The sequence below is a fragment of the Mercenaria mercenaria genome, chromosome 13 (genome assembly GCF_021730395.1).
Source record: "Mercenaria mercenaria strain notata chromosome 13, MADL_Memer_1, whole genome shotgun sequence".
In the NCBI taxonomy this organism is placed as follows: Eukaryota; Metazoa; Mollusca; class Bivalvia; order Venerida; family Veneridae; genus Mercenaria; species Mercenaria mercenaria.
This window is the reverse complement of record NC_069373.1, coordinates 16,053,879-16,077,149: the sequence shown is the minus strand read 5'-3', so window position 1 is coordinate 16,077,149 and position 23,271 is coordinate 16,053,879. Positions and strand designations below refer to the sequence as shown.

Here is a 23,271-nt window from a genome sequence, read left to right as displayed (position 1 = left end):
TCATCTGGGGTCAAAAGCTAGGTCACCTGGTCAGATCAAAGGAAAAGCTTGTTAACACTCTAGAGGTCATAATTTTGGCCCAATCTTAATGAAACTTGGTCAGAACGTTACCCTCAATAAAATCTTGGATGAGCTTGATATTGGGTCACCTGTGGTCAAAAACTAGGTCACCGGGTCAAATCAAAGGAAAAGCTTGTTGACACTGTAGAGGCCACATTTACGACCATATCTTTATTAAAACTTGGTCAGAATGTTAATCTTGATGACTTTTAGGTCAGGTTCAAATCTGGGTCAGGTGGGGTCAAAAATTAGGTCACTAGGGCAAATCAAAGGAAAAGCTTGCTAACACTCTAGAGGCCACATTTATGACCATATCTTAATGAAACTTGGTCAGAATGTTAATCTTGGTGATCTTTAGGCCAATAGGTCAGGTGAGCGATACAGGGCCCTCTTGTTATATTTGTTACTTGATTTGTATATGATTCATTAGTTCTAAATAGTTCCTCTTCTCTTGACCACCTTTTACATAAATGTTTGTTATGGTTGGGGGTAGCCATGTCCAGCGTGGCTTTTTGTTTGGACAACTAATTTTAAATTATCTGTTTTTCAAATGAAACCTAAGGCATTACTTGCTGTGACTGGTAAATCATTTTTAATGTCTGACACACCAATTATGTCTCCTACCACACAGTGGTGTGGGAGACATTTTGATTTACTCCAGTCTGTGTGTGTGTGTGTGTGTCTGTCTGTCTGTTAGTGTGTCTGCCACAACTCTTGTCCACACTTTAAGTCGAACATTTCTCATCAGATCTTCACCAAACTTGAACAAAATGTGTTTGCCAATAAGTCCTCAGCAAAGTTCAATAACTAGTCAAATAGGCCAAGGCACTTCAGAATTATGGTCCCTGAAACTTGTTTTTGATAATCAAAACTCTGTAAGTCTGATAAGGCAGTTGTGGGAGACATGTTTTTCACATAGGCAGCTCTAATTTCTTTTAACTCTTTCACATTTTACAAATTTAACACTATGTATAATTATGGTGGGTGGGGTAGGGCCTATTGAAGCTTACTTGTACATGATGTCTTTACTGACTTAGTTTTCAAAATTTCTGAAACCCTTCATATTGGTATACTGTGTAGTCGGTAAAGTACAGTCAGAGTTCTGGTAAGACCACCTTTGAATAAATACCACCTGTCTAAAGACTTAAGTTTCATTTCAAAACACATGTAGTTTATATTTTAACCTGGAAATAAAGACATCTTCAGATAAAGACCATCTTCTAAAGACCATCTTCAAATTAAGACATCTTCAAATAAAGACCATCTTCTAAAGACCATCTTCAAATAAAGACCATCTTCAAATAAAGACATCTTCAGATAAAGACCATCTTCAAATAAAGACCATCTTCAAATAAAGACATCTTCAGATAAAGACCATCTTCAAATAAAGACATCTTCAGATAAAGACCATCTTCAAATAAAGACCATCTTCAGATAAAGACATCTTCAGATAAAGACCATCTTCAGATAAAGACATCTTCAGATAAAGACCGTCTTTATCTCTTCAGATAAAGACCATCTTCAAATCTTCAAATAAAGACCATCTTCAAATAAAGACATCTTCAGATAAAGACCATCTTCAGATAAAGACATCTTCAGATAAAGACCATCTTCAAATAAAGACCATCTTCAGATAAAGACCATCTTCAGATAAAGACATCTTCAGATAAAGACCATCTTCAGATAAAGACCAGACCATCTTCAGATAAAGACCATCTTCAGATAAAGACATCCTTAGATAAAGACCATCTTCAGATAAAGACCTCTTCAAATAAAGACCATCTTCAAATAAAGACCATATTTTAGCAATAAGAATACAACAAAGTTTGACTGCATGTAGAAAAGCATAATTATATTCACTTATGCCATAAAAGTTTGATGTATAGCAAATTATACAACAGTTTTTACTGTACTTTTTTATTATACTTTAATATATAGATATTATAATATAATAGACAGTTTCATATGTAGTTCAAACATTCACACTGTTAGGTTTTGTACAATATACTGAAGGGTTTTTATTTGTTTCTACCTACAGTATTCTAATCTGTGTGATACACCTTTTCTATAAATCTTCCACATGATGATATGCAATGCTTGTTCCAGTCGGTGGCACCTTGTTCTTTCCAATGTCAAGATATATTATACATATACCATTAGATTTTCTTGCTGATTTATAGGTAGTTAATTAGTTGTCAGATTTGTACAAATTTAAGTTAAAATAACAAGTTTATGGTTCCAGTCTACCAGACTTTAATTCTTGACGACATTTCCGCATTTTGCTGTTACGCATCCATTTACAGCCTGTTGTCGAGCTGTTTTTGTCATGAATACATGCAGAATTTCTCTCATGACATTTACCAATGGGCTTGTATGGGTCGAATACACACTGGTTGGCATCCTTTGAAGCTCTGGAGAAATGGGGGTTAATTATCTGGAATAGAGAATGAAGTCATATATGTCCGGACAAATTCTGATCTTCTGGCTGGATCTTAACACAACTTTATAAAAATGACTAGAAGCAAGCACCTAAGAATGTGTTTTCACCTTTATAAGTTCAGTAGTTTTTATCATGAAGATGACATCTTCAGAACCCTAATTGAGAGCTTGACTGATAATAGGAATGCAAGCATAATACATGCCTGTCTATATAACTAGGGGTTTTCCTTACCTAAGGGACAGCAAGGAATAAGAAACCGAGTGTTGACAAGATTTTGCAGCCATGCTGTCACAAAGAGTTTAGAAAATGGCTGCAGATGTATAATACTATTTGCTTGCCTATCATGTTAAAAGATATTGTAAAGTATAAAAAAACTGAAACTGAAACTGAATAATTTGATTAAATGCTATATTTCTATACAATGACGTATTCAATGGCATTGTACATAATAATAATAATAACAGTAATAACAACGACAATAATAATAATAACAATCATAACAGCTTTATTTAAACAAAATGTCATGACCGCACCCCCTGTGGTTATTTTACCTCTGTTGCGAACACCAGTGCTAAAAGCCTCACAGGGTAAGCCTGAACAGGCTGCATATAGAGTTTCAAACTCACTGGTTAATGGTGCTATCACAGATTATTTGAAAAAAAAAAAAAAAGAAATACTACACACTACTCTACCCACAGAGCCTGTACCAACAATAATGTTTAATTAAAGAAACCTTGAAAATATAAATGTTGAAATGAAAAACTTTTACAAAAATTTAAAAACTGTCATCAGCTGCAATCACATATAAAACAGTTATCAATGGCACAAATTCTCTTAGATACAGTGTCTTAAGATTTTTTTTTAATGTGTCAAGTGATTTATTTTGTGTAGTTCCTAACGGCAGTTCATACCACAGTGTTGGACCAATAATACAGAAGCGTCTATCATTGAATGTTTTGCACTAAGTCTTGTAAATCCCAATCTGGGTATTTTCCAGATTAATATTGAAAAGTATAGCTCATGACTTTATTATAGACTAGAACTGATGACATCACTTAAAGTAGTTCTGATGTAATCTCATTTCTCCAATTGAACAAAATTTCAAAATCTGCATCAGGTTTACAGAAACAAAAATCATCCTTTGAATAAATGGCAACCTTATTTAAACAGCAAAAATTACATTCTATCTAAAGATAAGATATGACAACAAAAATGTTGACTTGCGCAGTAGTTACAAATAATGTCTTAAAATTTGCTTAAAAACTGCATATCTTTTTAATCTTGGACAAATATCTGAATGCTAGGCACTTGGTCCTTCTAATCATGTATTATTAAACAATGTGTTAGTTTATAATTTCAATAAGTTTCATTAAAATCTATATTGTTCAAAATTATTCCCATAGACTCCTATCATAAAAACTTGATTGAGCTCTAGTATTTGTCTAACCAGACTTAGCAAAAACTTGAAGCAAACAGAGCCAAACTTTTTAGCTGCATTTTGAAGAATCAGGGTTTAATCAAATTCTACACTGTGGAAAAAAAAAGATCTAGATTTACAAACCTCAATAAGTGTTCACTACTTAAGACAACATATGTCCAGATAGACAGGGTAATCTCTCTCAGGCAGTTGATTGGACCATACTTTCCAGGCTGGGTAGGCAAGAATTGTAACACTGTTGTGTTCTAAGATCTTTGAATTATGTCACTACTTCATATTGGACTGCTCAAGCTAGAGAGCTAACGGTAAACAGAACAAGAGCTAACAGTAAATAGGACAAGAGCCAACAGTAAATAGAACGAGAGCTAACAGTAAATAGAACGAGAGCTAATAGTAAATAGAACAAGAGCCAACAGTTAATAGAACAAGAGCTAACAGTAAATAGGACAAGAGGTAACAGTAAATAGAACGAGAGCTTACAGTAAATAGAACGAGAGCTAATACTAAATAGAACAAGAGCCAACAGTTAATAGAACAAGAGCTAATAGTAAATAGGACAAGAGCCAACAGTAAATAGAACAAGAGCTAACAGTAAACAGAACAAAAGCTAACAGTAAATAAAACAAGATCATGATAATAATAATAAGCCAACAGTAAACAGAACAAGAGCTAACAGTAAATAGGACAAGAGCCAACAGTAAATAGAACGAGAGCTAATAGTAAATAGAACAAGAGCCAATAGTTAATAGAACAAGAGCTAACAGTAAATAGGACAAGAGCCAACAGTAAATAGAACAAGAGCTAACAGTAAATAGAACAAAAGCTAACAGTAAATAGAACAAGATCATAATAATAATAAGCCAACAGTAAACAAAACAAGAGCTAATAGTAATAGAACAAAGGTTCTAAGCTTGTATCAGTGAAATGATTGATGAAGTTTCCAAGATTTTCCAGAATAGATTGCCTATAAAGCTATGATTTATCATTCGTGAGGAAGCTGAAGGAAGAATGTTTGTGCTTTCCTAAATAGATAATTCTTGCAAAAAATTGCTGCTTTTGTTGTTGTTGTTGTTGTGAAGAAAGGTATGTTTTAACAGGAGTGTCCTTGTCTGTTAACAATATCACTTGCAGTTAAAACATTTTAGTCAGCCCATCTCACAACCTTAAAAAATTAAAAATTAAATCATGTTTTGTTTGGGATTTTACCCAGCCAGACCAGAGTTATGGCCATCAACTTTAGCTAAAAATATGCATTAAAGGCCTAATTGTTAGATCACAGATGTTCATTCGAACAAATTAATTTCCATGAAAGTATCTGTTGCATGTAATGAAAATGCTTGAATTAAACAAACCATAAACCAACCCATTATAGCAGTATAATCATAAAACCACAGAAATTTTTAGTAAACAAATAACATCTTTATAAACAACCCATCTGTCCAATACCGTTCTGTCCCATAGAGTTGGATGCTTAAAATATTGTAAAAGAGTTGACCCCCTTTGTAAAAGAATGCCATTTGGAAAGAAATAAAAGTAATCAATTGTTAAAAACAATGTTTAACTTAGTTATGTAAAGTTTAAGCACTTGTACATTGTTGCAAATGTATCAAAACGAAGACATGTAACAGCTGTTTAAAAATGGTGAGTTTTTAAAGGCGTTGGACTGCCCCTTCAGGCAGTCCCTTTCCGAAATTCAGTACATATATATGAGTAAATTGACAGTGATTTTGTGGAATAAAATAAATATTTTATATGATGTTTAATGTTCATGTAAAACAATTCTTTTTTTCTATGATTTGGTGATGTTAGCACCTTTTTCGCCGAAACACGGATCTAACTCTTAAATATTTTGTTCATTTAACTTGATGTTATCATGAATTTAGTCCTAATGAAATTAACTAACCTCACAGTCACAGTTCTTTGCATAAGTGAAGCGAAGTCCTTTCTTCTGCATTTTAGAGACCCAGGGCCAGGGTGTGAACATGGAGCTGCAAAGGTCAATTTCTAGGGCATCTTTACGATATTTTCCTGAAAAACAGTTTGAGAAATAAAACTTATGCTGTCATCAAAACTGTTACTGTCAACACTATAATACAAATGTAGGTCACAATTTTTATTTAGCCCAACTTGTCAAAATGTGTCCTGAATAATATCTCTGACAAAGTTGATACTGGGTGGTTTTCAGTCAAACACTAGATCATAGTAAGGTTCTATTATCACACTGGCCATAGCTTTTACTGAAGCGGTGGTTTATCCCAGAAACAGTGGATAAATATGGCTGGGTGAGTGGATTTCCCCTCTGATCAGTATGTTTACTCATGAATTCTTCCTTATTTCTAGCACACCAGAGCACACAGTGCTCAAGGTGATTTATTGTGACCTGTCATTGTCCGGCGTGCGTCGTCCGTCAACATTCGACTTGTGAACACTCTAGAGACCACATTTGTGACCCAATCTTTATGAAACTTGGTCAGAATGTTAGTCTTGATGATCTCTATGTCAGGTTCGAAACTATGTCATGTGGGGTCAAAAACTAGGTCTGTAGGTCAGATCAAAGGAAAAGCTTGTGAACCGTCTAGAGACCACATTTTTTACCCAATCTTTATGAAACTTGGTCAGAATGTTAGTCTTGATGATCTCTTGGGAAACTGGGTCATGTGGGGTCAAAAACTAGGTCAGTAGGTCAGGTAAAAGGAAAAGCTTGTGAACACTCTAGAGACCACAATTTTGACCCCATCTTTATGAATCTTGGTCAGAATGTTCGTCTTGATGATCTCTAGGTGAAGTTAGAAACTGGGCCATATGGGATCAAAAACTAGGTCAGATCAAAGGAAAAGCTTGTGAACACTCTAGAGACCACGTTTGTGACCCAATCTTTATGATACTTGGTCAAAATGTTAGTCTTGATGATCTCTAGGTCAAGTTTGAAACTGGGTCATGTGGGGTAAAAAACTAGGTCAGTAAATCATATCAAAGGAATAGCTTGTGAACACTCTAGAGACCACATTTGTGCCCCAATCTTTATGAAACTTGATCAGAATGTTAGTCTCGATGATCTCTAGGCCAGATTTGAATCTGGGTCATGTTGGGTCAAAAACTAGGTCAGTAGGTCAGATCAATGGAAAAGCTTGTGAACACTCTAGAGACCACATTTGTGACCCAATCTTTATGAAACTTGGTCAGAATGTTAGTCTTGATGATCTCTGGGTCAAGTTCAAAACTGGGTCATGTATGAGTAGCTAGGTCACCTGGTCAAAACAAAGGAAAAGCTTGTGAACACTCTAGAGGCCACAGTTGAGACCCAATATTTATGAAACTTAGTCAGAAAGTTTGGCTTGATGATTTCTAGGTAAAGTTTGAATCTGGGTCTTATGGGGTCAAAAACTAGGTCACCTGCCTGGTCAAATCAAAGGAAACGCTTGTGAACACTTTAGAAGCCACATTTGTGACTCAATCTTTATGAAACTGGGTCAGAATGTTTGTCTTAATCATTTCTAGGTCAAGTTTGAATCAGGGTCATGTGGGGGTCAAAAACTATGTCACCCAGTCAGATAAAAGGAAAAGCTTGTGAACTTTCTAGAGGCCACAGTTGTAACCAAATCTTTATGAAATTTATTCAGAATGTTTGTCTTGATGATCTATAGTTCAAATTAAACTCTTGGTCGTGTGGGGTCAAAAACTAGGTCAGTAGGCCAGATCAACTCTGGTGATTGATATACAGGGCCATCATGGCCCTCTTGTTTCATATTTTTCTTGAAACAGCTAGTGAGACAGGAACCCATATATGTACTCTTACAGCAACAAACACTTGTACAGTACAATTTTTAGCTCATCTGATTTTTTGGGGGGAAAAATGATGAGTTATTGTCATCATTTAATCTGCGTTGGCTTCGGCGTCGGTGTTGCCTGGTTAGATTTTATGTGTAGGTTAGCTTTTCTCCTAAACTATCAAAGCTATTGCTTTAAAACTGGCAACACTTGTTTTCCATCAATAGCTGACTCTCTGCAGCAAGAAACATAACTCCATTCTGCTTTTGCAAGAATTATGGCCCATTTTGGACTTGGAAAATATCAGATTTCTTGGTTAAGTTTTATGTTTAGGTCAGCTTTTCTCCTAAACTATCAAAGCTATTGCTTTGAAACTTGCAACACTTGTTCATCATCAAAAGCTGACTGTATACAGCAAGAACCATAACTCTACATTGCTTTTGGCAAGAATTATGGCCCGTTTTGGACTTAGAAAATCATGGGTAGGACAATATTTCTATTAATCAGAGACAAAAAAAAATCTGATGAGCATCTGCACCTACAAGGCGGTGCTCTTGTTTGTCATTTATGTAAACACAACAGCAGTCAATAGCTTCTTTTGCTGAATTAATGAAGAAAGCAGACCTGATAGAAGATAGTTTGTCCTTTCCTGTAGATGTACACCACACAGTCCATCATCGGGCGCAGTATAAATCTCTGTTACAGTGCTACTCTTGTCCAAACCAAGATTATTTTCCTGAAATAACAAATTTCATGACATATTCTGCGTCAGTAAGTTTACATTATAAATGTTTTTAATATATACATCTATAGATCAAAATGTAAAATTAACAGGAATCCAAATAATTTATATTTATTTCTGACTAATGAGTTAACATAAGCTGAGTACCAGTACCCTATTTAGCTTGAGTATGCTAAGAGTTATTACTCACCCATTCGTCAGTACGACATCCCGATTTGGTCAAGTTTTTGTATGTAAGCTGATATCACAATAACCACTAGAATGGATTGAAACTTCACACACTTATTCACTTTGATATCCCAAACCATAATGGCAAGCTTAATTAAGCTTGCATTATGGCCGCAGCAAGATTGCAGTTGCAGTCTTAACAAGAGTACAGCAAAATTGTGATTGGAACCATCGCAACCATTATTTAAACTTATAAAATTATATATGTACTTCCTTTAATTTGATAAACTGCACAGTTTATAAAACATTCACACTATTTGTAGATAATGACTTAATCAAGGACAATATTTTATAAAAAAAACATACTTTGACATTAAAAAAAATTAATATGGTTTCATTGTAAGACACAGATAAGTACGCAGCAGTACGTCTTAGTATGGGAGAAATGGTGAGAAATTGGGAACAAAAAGATACAGGACACGAGTAAGTACGGATAGGTATGGCTTACTACGTTGAATTACGTTTTACTGTGCCTGGCAACTTGCCCAACGCGTGGACAGGTCTGCGGTGAACTATGTTGAACTACGCTTAAGTACAGGCAGCCTCGGATAACTATCTTCAGCTACGGATCAAAATGCATGACTACGTTCGCATTAAGGTTTAGTAATGGGTCAGTAAGTTTCATATAAATAGGCCACGTGAAGCCAGCGTTTTCATTACGATCATCTTTGACATCATGTCAAACTACAGCAAGGTACGTTTCAGTATGAATAACTACATTTAGTACATTTAACTACGGATGAATAAGTTTCAACCAAGTTGGACTGAAGTCATGCTCAAATGGCTATGGATTGCTCAAACTTTCGTGCATGTTCAAAAGTTGGAGAAACTTGCAAGTTTGGGAAGTCTTGAATATGTCTTGACCAAGTGTTGGTACGGATTGATACTAATTACTACTTTGAGGTACGGCTCAGGTACTGATCAATACTGATTACTACACTTCTATCCGTAGCTAGACGTAGCTGTCCACGCCGTATGTGTGACTGGGGTATAAGTGGTTATACAACAGGATATATAAGGATTAAAGAATCTCAGAACCTAAGTCTTGTCATGTTTAATGGACTAGGTACTAAATTGAAGTATTGAAAAATGGTGTTAGCCTTAAATAAATTGTGTGCAACTGAACTCAACTGACTTACATTGATCTTGAATATTTGCTTGATTTTTACGTTATATTTGATAGCAACTTTTCTTCTGTTGATTATTGTTTCACTGGTGTTGGTCTCCTTGTCAAACATCGTATGCCTTTCTTTCTTGAATATCTCCTCTGCCTTTCCATGTAGTCTCACCTGCATCACTGAAAGATATTATAGGAGAGCCTGAATCTCTTCAATGTTGAGTTAATTTTAATGTGTGGCCCAGGAAAGCTGGACATGGACCCATGTTAATGTTGTTTGTGTGTAGGAAAACTAATAAATCACATTAGCCTCAAATCGAGCTTAGACTTAATTGGTTTACTGATGGTTTTGGTAGAGAAAGGTTATCAGAAAGTTTCTGTCATTTCTGTTGGCTTCAACTTTCTTCAACTGTTCTGATAAAGCCAAAGAATCTCTCAAATTTTTGTACTTTATACATACTATAAAATTAATAACCTGATTAATTTCAAGCTTCCATTTTGAGAGTTAATGTAATGTCATTAGTTTTCTTACACACAATATGTAAATTCATAGATAGATAAACTTGCAAATTTATAGAAAATCTGTAGAGCTAAATATTCAACTTTCTTAGACGTTGTCTGTGAATCAAAATAAGTAATACCAGTAATTCTGTTTTCCAGGGCCCGTATTCATAAAGCTTCTAAGGGAAAAATTTCCCTAAGGGACTAACTTAGGGAAAAGTTCCAAAGCATTTTGTGGACAATCGTCAAGATATTTGGATTGTCTAACAATATTGTCTCATAGAGTCTGGCATAGTAATGAAGATTATCAATAAATCTTATAAAGTTTACCCTTTTCTTTTATGCTATGTTGTTTAGGAAATTTTACAAAGTTAAGGATTTTCCTACGTTTTCTCTTTAGGAGCTTTATGAATACGGGCCCAGGTCTCTGTTACCAAGAGAACTATAGTAGAATTCCTACAGTATCACTGTACTTGTATGACCAATAAACACACCCCTGTAGGGCTGTCATTGATAGAAACGATATCGATGTATCAACGATATTTTTTTGTCGATTGATTATCGATTCCCATTTGCAAAAATCGATATTTTACAGAAACAAAAATCTATCCAAATAAACACTCAGACCCTAAAAAACAACTTAAGTTCACAATGTTGTGAATTTGGATAAATGCAAAAAAGGAGTGAAGGCAAAATAAAAATGAAAGATGCTGTTATAAATACAAATATAATCAAACAGAAATATGGAAAGTAGGCAATAAAACTAAAAATAGCATTTACAGGAAGGTATATAGTATGCATATGAACAAATAGGTCATTGATCTAACTTAATAATCGATATATCGATGTATCATCGATATTTGTCTTCTGATATATCGGTATCGTCGATATGCCTAAGACCCAATCAATGACAGCCCTACACCCCTGGTCTTTGGGAATTCCATATGGACATGCTTTTCTAAGATGGTACAATTTTTAGTTTGATTGTTCCAAGAATAGTGAGAGCTCATGTACCCGCCATGGTTTCTGCATGAGAGACTTACCGCATGCATGGCCATATTTCAGTAACCTGATTGTTTGTATTTGATTGAAACTTTACACACGACTTCTCAGTCATGAGACAGTCCTACTAATATGGTCAAATTACTGATAGCTTTTGGTTTAATTTGATGTACGTTGTGGCCCCTTTTTGGACAGTAAATTTGTTGAATGTTTTGCATGCAAGTAAATATCCAGCAGTTGCTGTATCTCAATTACGACTGAAACTTCATAAAGTTCTTCCAAGCATACTGAAATAGCCATTCTAGATAATTCTACATTGAATTTAAATGTAAGATATGGTTCTTTTTTTTTTCAACATGGAAAATTTGGTTAAAGTTTTGCACGTAACTAACTTTCAAGATGTAAAACTGCAGTTCTTGTCACTTTTCAGGGGTGATTTAAAATGTGTGTTGACAGAGAGATTCTCACGCTCACGTGCTGTGAAAACACCTTTTATAGCTCATCTGATTTTTTGAAAAAAAATGATGAGTTATTGTCATCACTTGAGCGGTTGTCGGCGTCGGCGTCGGCGTTGCCTGGTTAAGTTTTATGTTTAGGTCAGCTTTTCTCTTAAACTATCAAAGCTATTGTTTTGAAACTTGGAATACTTGTTTACAATCATAAGCTGACCCTGTATAGCAAGAAACATAACTCCATCTTGCTTTTTGCAAGATTTATGGCCCCTTTTGTACTTAGAAAATATCAGATTTCTTGGTTAAGTTTTATGTTTAGGTCAACTTTTCTCCTAAACTATCAAAGCTATTGCTTTGAAACTTGGAATACTTGTTCACCATCATAAGCAGACCCTGTACATCAAGAAACATAACTCCATCTTCCTTTTTGCAAGAATTATTGCCCCTTTTGGACTTAGAAAATCAGTTTTCTTGGTTAAGTTTTATGTTTAGGTCAGCTTTTATCCTAAACTATTACAGCTATTGTTTTAAAACTTGCAACACTTGTTCACCATCATAAGCTGACCCTGTACAGCAAGAAACATAACTCCATCCTGCTTTTTGCAAGATTTATGGCCCCTTTTGGACTTAGAAAATATCAGATTTCTTGGTTAAGTTTTTAGCTCACCTGTCACAAAGTGACAAGGTGAGCTTTTGTGATCGCGCGGTAAACTTTTGCTTGTGACCACTCTAGAGGTCACATTTTTCATGGGATCTTTATGAAAGTTGGTCAGAATGTTCATCTTGATGATATCTAGGTCAAGTTCGAAACTGGGTTAATTGCCATCAAAAACTAGGTCAGTAGGTCTAAAAATAGAAAAACCTTGTGACCTCTCTAGAGGCCATATATTTCACAAGATCTTCATGAAAATTGGTCAGAATGTTCACCTTGATGATATTTAGGTCAAATTCGAAACTGGGTCAGGTGCCATCAAAAACTAGGTCAGTAGATCTAAAAATAGAAAAACCTTGTGACCTCTCTAGAGGCCATATATTTCACAAGATCTTCATGAAAATTGGTCAGAATGTTCACCTTGATAATATCTAATCAAGTTCGAAAGTGGGTCACGTGCCTTCAAAAACTAGGTCAGTAGGTCAAATAATAGAAAAACCTTGTGACCTCTCTAGAGGCCATATTTTTCATGGGATCTGTATGAAAGTTGGTCTGAATGTTCATCTTGATGATATCTAGGTCGAGTTCGAAACTGGGTCATGTGCCGTCAAAAACTAGGTCAGTAGGTCTAAAAATAGAAAAACCTTGTGACCTCTCTAGAGGCCATATATTTCATGAGATCTTCATGAAAATTGGTCAGAATGTTCACCTTGATGATATCTAGGACAAGTTGGAAAGTGGGTCACGTGCGGTTAAAAACTAGGTCAGTAGGTCAAATAATAGAAAAACCTTGTGACCTCTCTAGAGGCCATATTTTTCATGGGATCTGTATGAAAATTGGTCTGAATGTTCATCTTGATGATATCTAGGTTAAATTTGAAAGTGGGTCACGTGCCGTCAAAAACTAGGTCAGTAGGTCAAATAATAGAAAAACCTTGTGACCTCTCTAAAGGCCATATTTTTCATGGGATCTGTATGAAAATTGGTCTGAATGTTCATCTTGATGATATCTAGGTCAAGTTCGAAACAGGGTTATGTGCAGTGAAAAACTATGTCATTAGGTCTAAAAATAGAAAAACCTTGTGACCTCTCTACAGACCATACTTGTGAATGGATCTCCATAAAAATTGGTCAGAATGTTCACCTTGATGATATCTAGGTCAAGTTTGAAACTGGGTCACGTGCCATAAAAAACTAGGTGAGTAGGTCAAATAATAAAAAAGCCTTGTGACCTCTCTAGAGGCCATACTTTTCATGGGATCTGTATGAAAGTTGGTCTGAATGTTCATCTTGATGATATCTAGGTCAAGTTTGAAACTGGGTCAACTGCTGTCAAAAACTAGGTCAGTAGGTCTAAAATTATTAAAATCTTTTGACCTCTCTAGAGACCATATTTTTCACATGGATCTTCATGAAAATTGGTCAGAATTTTATCTTGATAATATCTAGGTCAAGTTCAAAATGGGTCCCTAAGCAAAAAAACTAGGTCACTTATCAGATAATAGAAAAAACGACGTCATACTCAAACTGGTCATGTGGAAAGAGGTGAGCGATTCAGGACCATTCATGGTCCTCTTGTTTGTTTATGCAATTTTCTCTTAAACTATCAAACTATTGCTTTGAACTTGCAACTACTTGTTCACCATCATAAGCTGCCTGTTAAAAGCAAAACATAACTCCATCTGCTTTGCAATATTATTGCCTTTTGGACTTATGAAAATCATTTCTGGTTGAGTATTATGTTTAAGTCACTTCTCATAAACTATCAAGCTATGCTTTAAAACTTGCAACAGTTTTCACCGTCTAAGTGGACATCGTACAGTCAAGAAACATAACTTATCCTGCTTTTTGCAAGAATGATGGCCCTTTTAGACTTAGAATATCATGGGTAGGACATATTCTATTATACAAAAAATCAGATGCGTCAGCCCGAAGGCGTGTCTCGTTTATGCTGTCTCTGAAAGAGCATGCGTATTATGTGAACATCTGTAGGGCGGCGTCCAGTGCATGTCCAACAGTTTTCATCTGAATGTCACCAAACTTGCTGACGATGTTTTTGGGCGTAATATCTCATCCAGATTTGATAACCAGCAAAATCGCCCAAGGTACTCTTGGATTATGCCCTTGAATTAGGCCAAGTTCAATGACGGGCGTATTTTGTGACAGTCTGCCACTCTTGTTATGACTGAACTACACTTTTTACAATGTTTATGGGCATAATTTCTCGGCCAAGTTCGATAACCAGCCAAATTGCCCTAGGCACTCTTGGATTATGGCCCTTGAATTACTCTAAAAACTGCGAATTTAGCCTCATCCACTCTCTAAGTCCAACAGTTTTCATCAGAATGTCACCAAACTTGCTGACAATATTAAATTTTGTTGGCATAATATCTCGTCCAAGTTCGATAACCAGCCAAATTGCCTCAGGCACTCTTTTGTTATGGCCCTTGAATTACTTGAAAAACTGTGAATTATGCCTTGTCCGCTCTCTAAGTCAAACAGTTTTCATCCAATCTTCACCAGACTTGGTGACAATGTTTGTGGGCATAATCTCAGTCAAGTTTGATAACCAGCAAATCGCCCTTGGCAGTCTTGGATTATGGCCCTTGAATTACTTGAAAAACTGCAAATTTAGCCTTGTCCACTCTCTAAGGCGAACAGAGTTCATCCGATCTTCACCAAACTTGCAGATAATGTTTGTGGGCATAATATATCAGCCAAGTTCGATAACCAGCCAAATCGCCCTAGGCACTCTTGGATTATGGCCCTTGAATCACTCGAAATCTGCGAATTTAGCTTTGTTGGCTTTCTAAGTTGAACAGTTTTCATCCGATCTTCACCAAACTTGCTGATAATGTTTGTGGGCGTAATATCTCATCCAGATTTGATAACCAGCAAAATCGCCCAAGGTACTCTTGGATTATGGCCCTTGAATTAGGCCAAGTTCAATGACGGGCGTATTTTGTGACAGTCTGCCACTCTTGTTATGACTGAACTACACTTTGTACTACGTACCGGGTTTCATTTTATACATAGAGGATGACGTCACTACTTTGCACGTGCATGGTTTATCGCAAAATAACCATGATTGATTTTCTCCTATATGTATATAGAATATTTGCTGGTCGTGTTAGAATATTGAATAATCCAGTATGCTGTCTTATTGTTATCTATTCTTTTTTAAAGTTTTCTGTCAGTTTCAAAGGCTGCAAAATTTAATGCTTAATGAATTCTTATTGAAATCGTATGAATTTGAAATGTTGAAGGGAAAGTTAGGTTTCTTACAGTAATTTGCTGGTTTTGTCGACATACTTGTGATTAAACTTTAAAAGCTTTTTTATCTGTCAAATTGACCCTGTGGTAATACTTTCTATTAACTAGTATGTCATAAGTCAATTTGGCAAAGAGAGATGTTAATAATGATCTTTATAAAGATTGTTAAAGCATTTAGCATTTGTTTAATGAATGTTGTAGTAAGTTTATGTCTTTAAGTTCATGGAAAAATTGAACTCCGTTTCATGGGGGGAAAAAAAAACGAGAAAAAACCCCAACTAAACTTGAATGTATACATTTACTTATAAGAAAACCATATATACTGACAAATTTAAAAAAAAATCTTTAGGTTTCATGCCTTTATATTATGTGAAAAATATGCATGTTATGCAATTAAAAATTTAGCGCGGGGGTGTAAATTTCCAAGTAAAAAACACTCAGATTTGTTGAGATAATCTGCAGCTGAAAATAATGCAACATTTGTTTGTATGGGTAGTGGGTGTATGATTAATTAGGTAACTTCAAATCTCCTATAAATATCGCAAGGGCATCTGCTGTGAGGAAAAGGTAATCAAACATTATTGCTTGTAAGATTAGCCTGTTATAAGACCTTATTTTCAGCTTGGGTAAAAGAGAAAAAAATAAGATCAAATTTTTTCTGCAGGCTTTATATTATGGTAAAGGTCTTATGAAGCTAAACAGCGAACAGATGAACCAGACCGTTTCTTTCTCACATAAATTATATATGCTAAAAATATTCTATAAAATTATCAACATAATATTATATCAACAGTGAAAAAAACCCAGTTTTTTCTCCTCTATATTTCTTGGGTTCTATTGACCCAACTGCATGTTTTGTTGCAAAAATGCAAAACTCTTAATTTGGACAGTTCTGCCTGGAAACTGCAGTCTCCCCTAAGCTCAAGCCCCTCACATAGATTGGTATTAAGCAGTTTCAACTGTATTATAATGATGGCCAAGTGATTAAACAGACACTTGAACAAATAAACGAAAATACATTTAAAAACTTTCCAAATGATACTATTCTACAGAGCAAACCCTTATCATGCTTAAAACGTGACTGATTCTGCCTTTGCGACCAGTGTAGATCATGATCAGACTTGAGGGATCATGATTTGCACTGTTCACCATTCAGTCAGTACTTTTTATGGTAAGCACCCCTTTTAAACTGTTAATGGTACTGTCCAAATTGAAAGATGGATGAGTTCATTAAAGAAATTTAGCAGAGGAAGGGTTTAGATAGAATGAAAAAGTCTTACCAAAGTCAGCGTCGCAGAACTGTGTTTGTGGATGTGCTTGCAAACAGGAGCAGGCCTCGGCATAGTTGACACTGGTGACAGCAATAAACAGTAATATAACATACATTGTGACACTCCATAATGCAAACATTCTTACTTCTCAATAGTGCCAGACCTGAAACGGAATTTTTTATTTTTTGTTGATAATATAATATCTCACTGTGGGGAATCACATGATCAAAATAATCTCTAAACCAAAGTTATATTTTGAAGAACATGAATAAATTTCCTGTCATGATAAGATATGAAATTTAAACATAGCCTGCCATATGACTAATGAAAATTGTTAAATTATCATGGAGTCGGCAATAATGATAGATATCCTGTAATTACAAACACTAAGGAAAATAAGAAGTATCAGTTTCTTGAAGTGTTCCAGATAATCAGAAGGTGATTGTGATTGAAATCTATGTAGTTTTAGGATACATGTATGTTGGTGTATGAAAGGCTGTATCTTAGATTTACAAAAAAAAATTCTTCAATATTATCCGACATTATTCATAAATTTATTTTGGTTTAGAGATTATTTTGATCATGTGATTCCCCGCAGTGATATCTTTCAAATAACTCCTAGCATATACTCCCTGTGAAAAAGGTTCATGAACTTCATGAATTTATTCATGAATTTGTAAGAATTCATGAATTATTTCATGAATTATCAAAAAAGTTCATGAACTACAAGGAAAAGTTCACGAACTTAAATTCATGAAGTCTCAAGTTCAAGAATATTACTTTCATTTCATGAACTTGTAAATGTACTTCATGAACATTTCAGAAAATCCATTAAATGATTTAAGAAATTCATGAACTTGCAAATGAAATTCAGATAATGATTGAAATTGTGATTCAGAAACTACAGGGTTATGACCCTGTACAAAAATGTTCTAGAACTAGTATTAAGTTCTTGAACATTTAAGAACTTCTGAAGAACTTAGAGAACTGTTCTTGAACCAGCATAACAGTTCTTTGACTGTGATTCTAGAACAATGACAGTTCTTGAACATTGGTTCAAAAACTGCAAAATTTCAAGAACTTATAGAACTTTACCAGTTCCTGAACAGTTACTGTTGGTCTAGACTAAGACTAAGAACCAAAATTGTTCATGAACACAGGTTCATTAAAAGTACTAAAATTCAAAACCTTTTTCTAGTTCAGTGTAACCAGTTCTTGAACCCAGTTGTGAGTTTCTGAGCTGTTCATTCATTAAACATAAAACTTAGGTTTATTACCTTTTACAATAAATGAATAAGTTCCTGAACTTTTCATGAATGTTCATGAACAATAAATTCATAATGTCACATGATCAGTTTCCATTATTTTGTTGCATGCTGGTATATGTTTTGCACGTGATTCAGCAACTTTTGAGAAGTTTGTGCAGCAAATAAGAAGGAAATAATTATCATACTACAGGTAGGAATTGTTTAAAAGGAACATGAGTATACTGAAAATCAAATAAGTGATTATGGTGTTTTCATAAATCATTCATTTAAAAAAAAATAAAATCCTTTTAAAATGTCACAAGTTTTCACGACCCTGAAGCAAAGCTAGTACATGTATCTGAATTTCAATCTTGAGATTTAAGTAAATTATACATTGTTTAACTTAATGTTTTGTATTTTATACAGCAATTGTTTACTTCTTATTATGCTCCCAATCCCACTCTAGTTTACTGTTTTACTCAACATGTCATTTGTCGAGGGTGGAAAATGTCATTGTCACAGTGACTCAGCAGAGACTAAAAAAAACAGTCTCTGGCCAGGCTAACTGAACAATACTTTGACCTACAGGATTTTTTCTTGTATCAAGCTCTAATGAAATTGTTAAAAGAATTCCATTACATGCAGATCTGTCAGGTTTCATAGTGTTACACTCCACCAGGTTTCCTTGACTAGTTCATGAACTTTTTTTTTCTTTACAAAAATAGTTCATGAATAAATATTCATGAAAATCAAAATTTATGTTTCATGAATTTCAATATTCATGAATTAAAATTCATGTATGATATCGAGTTCATGAATAAAAATTCATGAGAATCAAAATTTATGTTTCATGAATTTCAATATTCATGAATTTGTTCATGAATAAATATTCATGAGAATCAAAATTTATGTTTCATGAATTCAATATTCATGAATTAAAATTCATGAATAAATATTCATGAGAGTCAAAATTTATGTTTCATGAATTTCAGTATTCATGAACTTGTTCATGTATTATTTTAAATTCATGAACAAGTTCATGAATATCGAAATTCATGAAACATAAATTTGGTCTCTCATGAATATTTATTCATGAACTATTTCATGAATTTGTTCATGAATAAATTCATGAAGTTCATGAACTTTTTTCACAGGGGAAGTTCATAAGCTAGATGTTTGAACAGTATTTAATTTCCCGCTCCATTGTAAGGCTTCTTGGAAAAGCTATAAATTTCCATCTATAACCTATTAAAGTGTCTGAATATAGCTTAACAATTAGGTTTTACAAGTGTTTTTGTAAACCTAGTTATGTAGTACAAATTAAATATGGACATATTCATACTGACCTTCAGGGGCATTAGATTATCAGATTAGAAAATTGTGATGTCCACCCACACATATATTTATCTAACTCTTTAATGTTATAATCCTGCATATATGATATAATGAAACTCTTTATCTGTCATTCATTAATGACACTAAACCTTTCTGAATGTTTCTGCAGTCAGTTAGTCAATTACTTCCTGGAGTCAAATAAATTCCTCTTTGATTCATAAAGCTAGTTAGTTTTTAAAGAGATGTTATTGACTCAAGATGTAAGGAAATACAAAATGAACAAAAACTTGCTGTAAAATAATGTAAAGTGGTAAGGACATTTTTTACTTGAATCAGTCAATTATATTTCCCACCTCCAAACCCAAATTTTCTTACTTAGTGTTTGGAATCATTTGTCCAATGGGATCGCACTGTTTTTAAAAAATCTTAAGGAAATTTGTTTTGGTTAATTGTCTAAGTATCTAAAACTTTATAAACCATAAAGATTGTATATAACACAGCTTTTAGCTCTCATTCTCGACTAATTTGATCTAATAAACACTGACTATTTAACTGATGATAAAAATCAGTGTTATTAAAACAAATAATGGAATATTTTTCAGCAGTTTTTGAGAAAATTTTATTTTCATGTTTAGCTTGACTGAGAGCTATTTCTACTCACACTGGCATCAGCGTCTGCATCCACATCCTGAGCATAGTTTAAGTTTTGGTGCATTTTCAATTTAACTTTAATATTACATGATGTATTTGTTTCAAACTTCAAATACTTGTTTCTCATTGTACACCCATATCATACATTAGTTTGGATCTAATAGCTCATGAGTTATGTCCCCTATTTACCTAGAATTTCAGGTATTAAAGTGTTTTAATGTACATTCACTGTTATAGTACTAAATGGATTCTGTTCAAACTTGAAACTGTCGTTCTTTTGAAATATACAACGAAAACTCTTGACAAACAAAAAAGTCTGTGGTTTGGTCATTAAAACTCAACTTGATATAAGCAGATACCTGGAAGATAAGTACATGGACCAATACATTTTTTTTTAGGAAAAAGGAAGACAATATGTCAATTTACAACTGTGAGAAGATTCAAACTTAAGATAGTTCGGATTTTTTGGAAGAATACGCTTTTTCCATATGCCTAATAAGCGTCCACATAACTTGTCTGAACCGCAACATCTTGCAAATCAGTACAAATCAGTACAAATATTGGCATTGTTATTTTTGAGTCGGCTAAACGCTGAAAGCGTTTTGACGAGTCCTTGCTGTTCAGCGGTTCTCTAAATGGACCAAATAACACAGTGAAGGGATGTAGTTCCATTAGATTTCTCAAACTTCAAACAGTTCACTGCATGAATGAAGTTAAGTTATGTCAATTCCCTTTGCTATGACCAATATACGATGTAATCTGTCATATTTATGACTTGTAATTGTGCAATACTCGAATGTAACTCATTAAGCATAAATGTGCATTTTATGAATTGCGCAGGCTTACAAAGCTTGCGTAACATCCAGCGAAAGACAAAAAATAGTTCCACAGGGCTCCAGATAAGATGCGTATTAGCGTAAATTACGTATAGAAATAATGCAAATACGCATGTCTAATAATTCCTAAGCGTAAAAAAAACGTATATAAAATTACAGAAATGCACACAATGCTTTTTTAAAAACAAAATCTGAATCGTCTGGATGCGTTAGGTAACATAGCCGATCCCGATCAGCCTTAATTCTCCCACATTGAACGTATACACGCATCGTATGATTTCTATAAACTTTGCGTGAGTTGAATTTTGCAGTCAGTAAAGGGATAAATTATCGGAAAAAGAAGCTCTTACTGGTTTGTTTAGTTACTACAGATATTAAAAATGATTTTAATTCTTATTTTTCGAGAAATAAACAAATCGGCGAAACATTAAATTGTATTTTCTTGTAGTTTCTGAAATCGAAAGTAGATCGTCTGTTTGGCTGCTTTCACGAAACGAAACAACTTTTTTATGAAAAGATTTAAATAAGAGGTAATTTAACCGTAAACTTCAATGTCAGATACTGCCAATTGCTGCTAAATGTCTTCGTATCATCACAATTTGTAAAATATATTGTTGAAACTGGAGAAAAGTGTAATCGTATCCGGATATAATATTTTGGGTAAATATTGAGCTGTGTTATGAAATTTTAACATTCAAGTAACATACATGATAGATATTATTGTAACAGAAATGATTCTAGAATTTATTTTTATTACACCTACATATAATCTATGTCAGACTCGTATTCTAGTCCTGAGGCATGATCTGAAAGTAAAAAGATGAAGTGACAGTCATACTTTGGGTATTGTAATACTAGAAAGAATCTAGATCGTAACCTATCTGGAATTTTGACTGGTTTGGATAATTTGCTTACGATTCAGGTTCGCAAAAAAATGAAACCGTCACCCATTCTGCTTTTCATGATGACACATGGCTTGATTTTTGCCGTCAGTAAGCGGATAAATTATCCAGAGAAAGAGCTCTTACTGATTTGTTTAATTACTACTGATTTTAAAAATGATTTTATTTTTTATTTTTCGAGAAATAAACAAATCAGCGAAACATTAAATTGTATTTTCTTGTAGTTTTTGAAATCGAAAGTAGATCGTCTATGTTAGAGTGCTTTGACGAAACGAAACAATTTTTTTTTATGAAATGATTTAAATAATTTCACCGTAAACTTCAATGTCAGATACTGCCAATTGCTGCTAAACTGTCTTCATATCATCACAATTTGTAAAACATATTGCAGACATCCCAACTTTTTCTGAATGCCAAGTGGGAGTTTTTGCTTTCCAAAGTGGGAGATTGAGGTGTCCAAGTGGGAGATTTTATACCGCGGTAATTATGTTCATGATAACGAAGCTTTTAACAAATCTAATGATAATATAAACTTATTTGCCCAGATAAAATCACTAGTCTTAAAACATTCACTTGTCTATATTTTGGAACAATAATACATGAAGCCTTCTGTGCAAAATTAAATAGTTATGGCACTTTAAGCACTATGTCTTAATTCAAAACACCACTGAGAATTAAACCTGCACTTTTATTTCTTTTTGTTGGAAAGAAGACTCCCCAGGTGAATTTTACATGACAAACAGTGCAGCTGTTAGAACTGTAAAAACAAAATGTATATAGCTAAAAGAATAAAAGTTCAAGCAATAGAAAATTTACTGTTTGATTCTCATCCCTGTCAACCAGTATTTAAAACCCCTCGCTCAAATACTTTTATTGATCAAAATCCTGTTATCCAAAATTGAATGTCCGGGTATTGTTACACTTTCGTAGATTTGCCTAAATCTCCAGTTAAAAGGATGTGTTTGACAAATTGTTTTGATGCAAAGACAGTTTAACAGCATTTGATAGTAAGTGATATTAAAATTTACCATGACATTTCCTCTTCTCAAAATGAATTTAAGAGAAATGTTTTAAAACCTAGCAGGTTGACTCGGCGACCATCTACTTTCGATTTCAAAAAGTTACAGAAAAAGGTAAAGCCAGTATAATTTCTAATCTAAATTTGATTGAATTTAATTAGATATCTAATGTCTGGATTTTAATTTCAATTGTGACACATTAATCAACACCTGGCTTTGTTGAATCGTGTAATAAACAATAATCAGCACGGGTAGAATAAGGTGCGAAAATATCCGAAAGGTGTTGTTTACAGACTCGATCAGTAGTGATACATACAGTATCAGATAGGCGCAAAGA

At 34.1% G+C, this 23,271-nt stretch overlaps 2 protein-coding genes across 7 annotated transcripts in view; one reads left to right on the top strand and one right to left on the bottom strand.

Moving 5' to 3' along the window:
* LOC123529641 (synapsin-like) overlaps positions 1-23,271 on the top strand; it is a 173,275-nt gene that overhangs the window by 93,480 nt on the left and 56,524 nt on the right. The window lies entirely within an intron of this gene.
* Positions 1,958-23,271, bottom strand: part of LOC123529644 (metalloproteinase inhibitor 2-like) — a 30,786-nt gene continuing 9,472 nt past the window's right edge. The window contains exons 1-6 of one of the 2 annotated variants that reach the window (XM_045310055.2): positions 19,538-19,687; positions 16,954-17,107; positions 9,816-9,973; positions 8,331-8,442; positions 5,842-5,966; positions 1,958-2,494 (exon numbers count right to left, since the gene is read on the bottom strand). In XM_045310055.2, coding sequence (XP_045165990.2) covers positions 2,291-2,494; positions 5,842-5,966; positions 8,331-8,442; positions 9,816-9,973; positions 16,954-17,083 — 729 coding nt within the window. In that variant the 5' untranslated portion in view covers positions 17,084-17,107; positions 19,538-19,687 and the 3' untranslated portion in view covers positions 1,958-2,290. Of the gene's footprint in view, positions 2,495-5,841; positions 5,967-8,330; positions 8,443-9,815; positions 9,974-16,953; positions 17,108-19,537; positions 19,688-23,271 lie in introns of those variants that run through there. The other variant, XM_045310054.2, reaches the window with a different exon arrangement.